The sequence below is a fragment of the Lutzomyia longipalpis genome, chromosome 1 (assembly GCF_024334085.1).
Source record: "Lutzomyia longipalpis isolate SR_M1_2022 chromosome 1, ASM2433408v1".
Classification (NCBI taxonomy): Eukaryota; Metazoa; Arthropoda; class Insecta; order Diptera; family Psychodidae; genus Lutzomyia; species Lutzomyia longipalpis.
The window spans coordinates 38850102-38857993 of NC_074707.1; the positions used below are offsets into that span (position 1 = coordinate 38850102).

Genomic DNA, 7892 nt, shown 5'->3' on the forward strand with positions numbered 1-7892 from the left:
TGCGATTTTATGTTCATTTGTGAATTTTTTATTCGAATTTTATATATACAAAAAAAAGCAGTTCCATGTAGTATGAAAGTGGCCCAAAACTTGCGTTGTCTGTGCGATTTAGAAGTTCCCACTAAAACACGTTTTATGTTTTCTCATTCTTTGTAAACATGCAAAAGATCTATAGCATCAGATTCTAAAATATTTTTTTGATTGAATTCCCGTTTTTGGATTCTCTGACGTCCATTGAGGATTATTTTCTCGAGTCATGTGATGTTTTTGAATTAATTTAAGAACAGGAATATTGCAGAGATGATGACGCCGCCAATACCACACAGATGTGATTTAATTAAAAATGCTCCGCGATTAAAGATGACAATTTTGATGTTTCATTAATTTGCATTAAAAAGAGTTCCTCAACTTCTGTGTGATCTTCTTTGTTGAATTTAACAAAAATATTTTCTTGAGAGAGAAAGGAAATTTTGAAAATTTTCTTGAATTTCTGAGGAAAAATTTGTTAACTTTTCGGGAATTTTTAAGGGCCTAATGCGAAGAGGTCAAAAACACATCAAATATGGACATGAACATTGAACAAGAGCAGTTTGGAGTGATTCATTAGAAGGAAGTTGAAGAAATTTGTCTCTTTGCCATGTTTGTCCACAAAAAAGGGAGCTCTGTGAGTCCATAGGGCGTTTTTATCAACAGCAAATGTCATATTTTAATTCTTATTCATTAAAATGATTTTTTATTCAAATATTGTCTGTCACCAGGCTTATTTTTCACTAAGAATTCATTAAGCAACAGCCAGAAAATTGTGGCCCATTATTAATTCTGATTTTTTTGCGAAACTACTAATTAGTTATATATGTATGTAGTTGAATTAAATGAGATTAATGAGCAAAAAAAACATAACGCTGAAAAAAGACAGAATTCTTAACGATTTGCTGGAGAATATTCTTTCTCAAAAGAATAAAATTGAAAATAAAAAGGATTGTTTTTTTTTATAAATCGATCAGTTTGTTTCTTTATCAAACCTTTTAAAATGGAAAAGTAAAACAAAGTCCCTCCCTGAAAAATTTCTCACTTCACTAAATTTCTGAGAAATTCGAGAAGTTCTTTATCAAAAGATTCTTGAGAAATTCTTTCCAAATTAGTCTGATGTATGTTTATAAAGAAAGAAGTAATTTAAGAGAACCAGACAGATAATTTTACTTAATAATTTTAACTTGTCTGTCTATATGGCATTTTATCGCGATAATTCTCACATTTCGAGCTTTTTCTGGAAGTTGAAACTCCTCATTCTTCAAGTTTTTTTTTCTTGTCACATCAAGCCGCCATTTTTTTTTAAACATTAATTGCCGGTTCAGCGTGGAAAAGCATGCAAAAATAAAGATTAAAAGATAAGTATTGTAATTTTTTCTGCAAAAAAGCTCAACAATTGAACTGAGGCGACAATGGTGCGATGAAACCCCAAAAAAGCACCTCTAAATTGCTATCAATTGGCATTTTTTCCACATCTCCGTGTAAATTCCGACTTTTGACCGGTTTTCCAGCTCGCGAGATCATTACAAGAAGCACGTGACGCGATCTCTCTGTGTGTAAAATGCTGCTGCGACACACAAAAAGACCAAACACGCGCCCAAAAGATGTTTTATGCTGCGAATAAAAAAAAGAGCTTGTGATAAATTTTTATTTCTTCTCTTTCTCATATCAACTTTTTTCGCATTTTGCAAGTTGGCAGAGTCATGTGATTCCCTGAATTGACCCGCGACAGAATTCTTCTTGCAATTTATCACGCAAAACACCGAAATGGAAGGGAAAAAATTACAATTTTTGCGGATTTTGCGCGACGCAAATTGCGGAGGTTTTTTTTTCAAAATGGTCGTGACATCATGCGCTAACTTTTGACATTTTCCCCGCTAAAATGTTGCAGTTTGCAGATGGAGTTCTTGCCCATTTGTTTATGCTTTTTATTGCCCCGCAAAAGGGGTCAAACGGGTGTTCCAATGGGTTTTATTTGAATCATGTGGTTCCATGTAAAAATTCTGGAATTGTAGTCGGTTTGATCCAGAAAAATCCGGTACTATTTTACATTTTAATTTAAATTCGGCGATATCATCGCAAATCGCAGTAGTCGCTGCTTTCGCCATGTTCGCCGCATTCGCCGAATCAAAGTGACATCTTCTGGAAAAAAAATAATAATATACTGGATGTTTTTTTTTTCAGTGTAACACATGCTGACTTTGTTTACATTTTTAGACAAATGCTATTACAGTGGGACCCCAGTACAACGACCACTCGGATGTACTCTTTACACTCATTATTTTCAATGCGCGAGAGTAGCTCAACCAAGTGGTCGTTGTACTGGGGTCCCACTGTATATGTTTTTTGGCAAGAAAGAACAATTTTATACAAATTCAATTAAATTAAAAGATAAAACACTGTTAGAAGTTACAATGCATAAAATACTAGGAATTACAATAGACAACAGACTAAAATTTATGATACATAGAAAAACAGTGAGAGAAAATTTACTACAATATCTAAATCTTTTGAAATATTTTGGAAACAAAAAAACTGGGATTCATCCGGACATCATGCTGACGGTATATAAAGCAATGATAAAATCCAGACTGCTATATGGAGCTCCAGCGATGTACCAAACAAAAATGAGCACCTCGAATTTGCATCCCCTGCAAGTTATAAAAAATGAAGCTCTAAGGATCATCATGGGTTATACAAGAAGCACAACAATCACAACAATAATGGCAGAAACAATAGAAATGCCCATAAAATTCGATTTGGAAAGATCAACATGCAGATTCCTCATTAATAAAATGGCAACCAGTGACAAAATAGATTATATAAACGACAACACAAACTATAAAGAACTATTAAAAGAACATGAAAACATAGTACAAACCGCTAAATTACAAAAACAGGAAGAAATAATACCTTCAAATCTAAAAATTATGGAAAACATCCCTGGTTTGGAAAATTCCACAAAAAATCAAATTTCAACACAAAAACTACGGATGTGTACTCTACAAAAAATAGAAGAATATAAGGACCACTTCAAAATATTCACAGATGGATCAATTAAAGACGAAAAAAGAGGTTTTGGAATATTTTTTGAACAAACGAAAGAAACAATATCAAGGAAAATAAAAGAAGAAATATCAATTTACACGGTAGAAATGATAGCGATTCTCTATGCAATAATAATGGCAATTAGAATGAAGAAGAAGAAAATAGTAATTCTGACAGACTCTAAAAGTGCCATCCTCTCTCTGAAAAATCTTAAAAGTGAAAAATATTATGAAAATATCATTCATCAAATAGCCAAGAAAAATCCCAAAATAGACATTACTCTACAATGGATCCCAAGTCACATAGGAATAGTAGGCAATGATAGTGCAGACAAAGCAGCTAAGGAAGGAGGAGAGAGCAATGAGATATATCAAGTCGAGATCCCAAAAAAAGAGAATTACAGAATTAGTGAAAATACCATGGAGCTTATTCTGACAAAAATATTTTCTTTTTTATCTATTTCGTCTTACAAGGGATTTTGTAAGATTTGGCATTCCCACAAAAATTTCTTTTTCATTCTTTTATAGTAACACATACACAAACCTCCGAAATTAGAACACGATAACAGATGTCGCTGTTAAAATTTAAGTTTTATCAAACGAAGTGAAACCGAAGATAGACGAAGTGAAATAAGTTAATATAAATAAAGAAAATGAGGTTAAAGTTAAGTGAATTTATCAACAAAACACAATGGATTATTCGATTTTTGGTAAAAATTTAACCCTTTTAAAGTATTTTTGCATTTTCCATGCAAAAAATTTTCCATGAATTAAGAGTTTTTTCTTAATTTTTTTTATCTAGACTGTCATGGAAAAAAAAATGAATTATCCGGAGCTTTTGAACATCTGTGGCATCCACGGATTCCGGGAAAGAATACCCGGACAACTCCCAGGCAGCATGAAATTTTTGTTTAATAAGCAGGATCTTATGCGGAATGATGGAAGCATTTGTGGAAGAGTTGAAATTGGTGGGACCAGCTCTCCGATGGCATTAAGAGAAGAAGTCGCGAATCTACATAGAATGTTCCTTAATAAAATGTCTTCCCATACTCTAATTTTTGTCTTTTTTCTACACTACAGAAGTATCTTTTAATGCAGTGCCTGTGTGAATGCATTATTCTAATCATCTTCCTCAAGGCCAAGTCTCTGAAAATTATTGACATTCGTTGGCATAATTCACAAAAAATGGTCAGAGTTTTTCCACATATTTCACAATATTTTTTGTTAAAAAACAATTCTAAACACTCAGATTTATGTAGAATAATCGTCAAAGTAGTTAATTGCTGCCTATCATGACGATGAATCATGCTTTAGCGGTCACAAAATTCACAAAAAGATTGAAAAAGCACCTCGGGAGGTCCTTATAAAACACATGATTTTGTAAGATTTTCTTACAAGTTATAAGAAAAAATTCGGCCGGAATACCAAATCCTTTTCTTTTCTATTATAGCAAAAATGTTTCTCGCGACGTGGTCTAAAAGTTGAAGTGTGAAACTTTTTAGGTCTTACAAATTTATAAGTTTTTTTTGTGAGAATGCCAAAAAACCTTATAACTCACGAATTGTAAGAAAAGAAAAGAAAATATTTTTGCCAGAATTAGCTCCCATATTAAAGAAATGGCAAGAGGAATTCGAGCTAGCTACACAAACGAAAGGAGTATTCTACAGCAAAGTTATAAACAAAAAAAATCCCGAAAGAACCTTGGTTCAAAAAGAAAAAAAATTGAAGTGAACAAAATTAAAATTTTTATCAGAATAACAGCCGGACATGGATACACTAAAAAATTTCTAAAAATGATGAAAGTGATTACAGATGAAAATTGTGATAAGTGCGGAAAACAAGAAGACATTGAACATATACTAATAGAGTGTGATAAATATAAAAACATTAAATCCAAATATAAAATACTAAATAATAAATACAATCTAGTAGAAATTGCGCAAAAAATAGACTTAAAAAGTGTAAATGAAATCAATGGCTACCTCAGTGAAATTAAAAGTGAAATTTGAAAAAGAACAAAAATTAAAGTGAAAAGTCGTTAACCATAAAAATACAAACTGAAGTGGCGGGCTGTGTGGATGTCTAAATGACGTCCGGCCCTGAAGTTTTTAAAAAGAAGAAGAAGAAGAAGTTTACATTTTTAGTATCGTGTTTTCCTCACATTTTCTTGCATTTCCCACTAATATTAAACATAAATTCAAAGAATGAAGAGACTATCGGAAGAAAGAACACGGATTCTCTTTGAAAAACTCTCAAAATAGTAAGAAAAATGCCAATTTATTCATTTAATGTGCGTCAACATAACCACACTTTTGCTTTCACAGCATTGGACCAAATGTAAAGCAGCTCATTGATCGTCCGGATGGCACTTACTGCTTCCGGGAAAAGCGTGACCGGGTGTACTATGTGGCGGAGAAGATTATCAAATTAGCAGAAAACTTCTCTCCGGAACAGTTGGTCTGCGCCGGGACGTGTTTTGGGAAATTCAGCAAGAGCAACAAATTCAAGCTTCACATCACAGCCCTGGCCTACCTCGCTCCCTATTCCCAGTACAAGATCTGGCTGAAATCCTCGGCGGAACAGCAATTTCTCTATGGGAATCACGTTGCCAAGTCCGGAATGGGCAGAATTACGGAGAATACCCCGAAATATCAGGGAGTCATTGTTTACAGCATGAATGATCTGCCTCTGGGATTTGGAGTAGCTGCCAGATCCACGGCGGAGTGCAAGCTGGCTGATCCCCTGACCACAGTGTGCTTCCATCAAGCTGACATTGGGGAATACATTCGATGTGAAGACACTCTCTTATAAAAATTATAAATAAAAATATTTTTTTATTTTAATTCGTTTTTGAATCCTCTAAGTTTTCGGCGCAGGAATCCAATTTTCGCAGAAACTGCAGAAAATTGAATAATATCGTTTTTTATCCGGAAAATAACTAAAATTAACATTATAAGGGTCCAGATATGTGGAAAACCGGGAAAAATGAATAAAAATTAAAGTGAAAAATTTTTTTTTGTATATGAAAAAAAAATTTAAATTTAATTTCCGTTATAAAAATGACAAAAAAGTTTTCACAAAAAACCCAAAATTCCCCTGGTTTCCCGGGATGCGTATCTCCTGCTCACAAAAGCTCTCCCGGGGAAGGAAAAGCCGGAAAATGTGCATCAGAATCGAGGAAATAAGAAAATTCTTCACTGCCTCTTAATTTAAAAGTTTCAGACTTTATACGCAATTTTAATTAAGAGATTTATTAATGACCTTGACCCAATGACTCATCCTTTTTGGAAAAAAGACCCTTGCAGAACTTTCGAGAATTTTCCAGAGCTTTTTCACAATTTTCAATGAATTTCATCAGAAATAAAGGTGGTCTGATAAATTCCACGGAAGCTTCTGGATGTATGGCTGGTTGTATAAATACCGTCGCTTTCCACTTGGAAGTCATCAGTTGATTGCAACGAGCTCAAGAAGTTACTTCGAGATTCCCAAAGAGTTTTAATTATTTTCAAGTGAAAAAAAAAAGAAAAGTGAAAATGGCATTTTCTCAAATTGTTACGGAGATTGTGAAGGAGTTGGATCGTGCTGAACCACAAATTCGGCAACTTATGCAGGATTGCGTGTGGCAGGGATATGGATATCATCCTGAACAACAAAGTGGACATCATGGGCATCATGGACATCACAGACGCAGCCATGGTGGATGCAGGAGGAAGAGTACTCGCCCAGACTGCCAAATTCCTCCCTTCTGCCCAGCAATGTCACCATCCTGTGCACCAGGATGTCCAGGAAAGGCAAAAGCAGACGATTACCAAGCAAGTTTGGACGTAAAGAACTACTCCAGCGATGAGATTAGCGTGAAGACAGTGGACAATTTCATTGTGGTTGAAGGGAAGCAGGATGAGAAGGAGGATGAATTTGGCAGCATCTCCAGGAATTTTGTACGTCGCTACAGAATTCCCGAAGAATTCAACATCAATGAAGCATCCTCAGTGCTCAATGCTGATGGTATTCTGAGCATTAGAGTCCCACTGAAGGCGACACAATCAAAAGAACGAGTCATTCCCATCCAGAAGATTGGAAAGACACAGGAGAAAGACAAGCAGGATGAGTCACCCGCATACCCCACCAAGGAGGCGTCCCAAATTGAAACTCCCGCAGCTGCTGCTGCTAATGCGGAGAAGCAGCCCAAAGATGATTCAGCGGATTTTGAGATGGTGAAAGACAATCTGGATTAATCATCAAGTCTGTGATTAAATATCAACGCAGTCGAACCTAATCAATCACTTTCAATATTAATATTTTATATATAATTCGCACGTATTCAGAAATAAAACAAAATGACAAAGCACATGACCGTGTTTATATTTACATAGCAGCATTTTAGCATATCATTATTAACATATTAAAATTTTTATTTTGAATTATTTTTCTTCGCCTCTCTTTGACCTTCCTGTCGTGGAATAATTTCCACGCCCAGTAGAGCATGCATCAAAATAATTTGGATAGATTTTGTTGATAGAGGTGGCAAAATATTGGGCGATTGATAGACGCACAAACATCTCCCCTTTGTACTCTTCCCACCTTGCCCAGAAGAGGCTCCAATTCGCCTCAGGTTAGATTATTTGTGTGTCAGGAAATAGTCTCGTCATGATTACTTGTTGATTGAGGGCGATACGTAGCACCTGACTGCCTCATAGACAAGAAGAGGTTCATTGACCAAATGTATTAAAATAGATATTTGTGAATTATGCTTGAATGATAAAATCAATAAGATGCATTAAATCTCTTGAATTTATGCCTTAAATATGTTTTCAA

At 34.7% G+C, this 7892-nt stretch overlaps 2 protein-coding genes across 2 annotated transcripts; both read left to right on the forward strand.

Annotated features, from left to right (window-relative positions):
- Nucleotides 1-4703: 4703 nt before the first annotated feature.
- LOC129787241 (60S ribosome subunit biogenesis protein NIP7 homolog) lies at nucleotides 4704-5920 on the forward strand. The gene is made up of 2 exons (XM_055822650.1): nucleotides 4704-5337; nucleotides 5402-5920. Exons 1-2 carry the CDS (start codon nucleotides 5282-5284, stop codon nucleotides 5886-5888), a joined length of 543 nt encoding a protein of 180 aa, XP_055678625.1. The 5' UTR covers nucleotides 4704-5281; the 3' UTR covers nucleotides 5889-5920.
- Nucleotides 5921-6525: 605 nt separating this feature from the next.
- Nucleotides 6526-7425, forward strand: LOC129787242 (heat shock protein 23-like). The gene has a single exon (XM_055822651.1). It carries the CDS (start codon nucleotides 6611-6613, stop codon nucleotides 7310-7312), a length of 702 nt encoding a protein of 233 aa, XP_055678626.1. The 5' UTR covers nucleotides 6526-6610; the 3' UTR covers nucleotides 7313-7425.
- The last annotated feature ends 467 nt before the right edge of the window (nucleotides 7426-7892 follow it).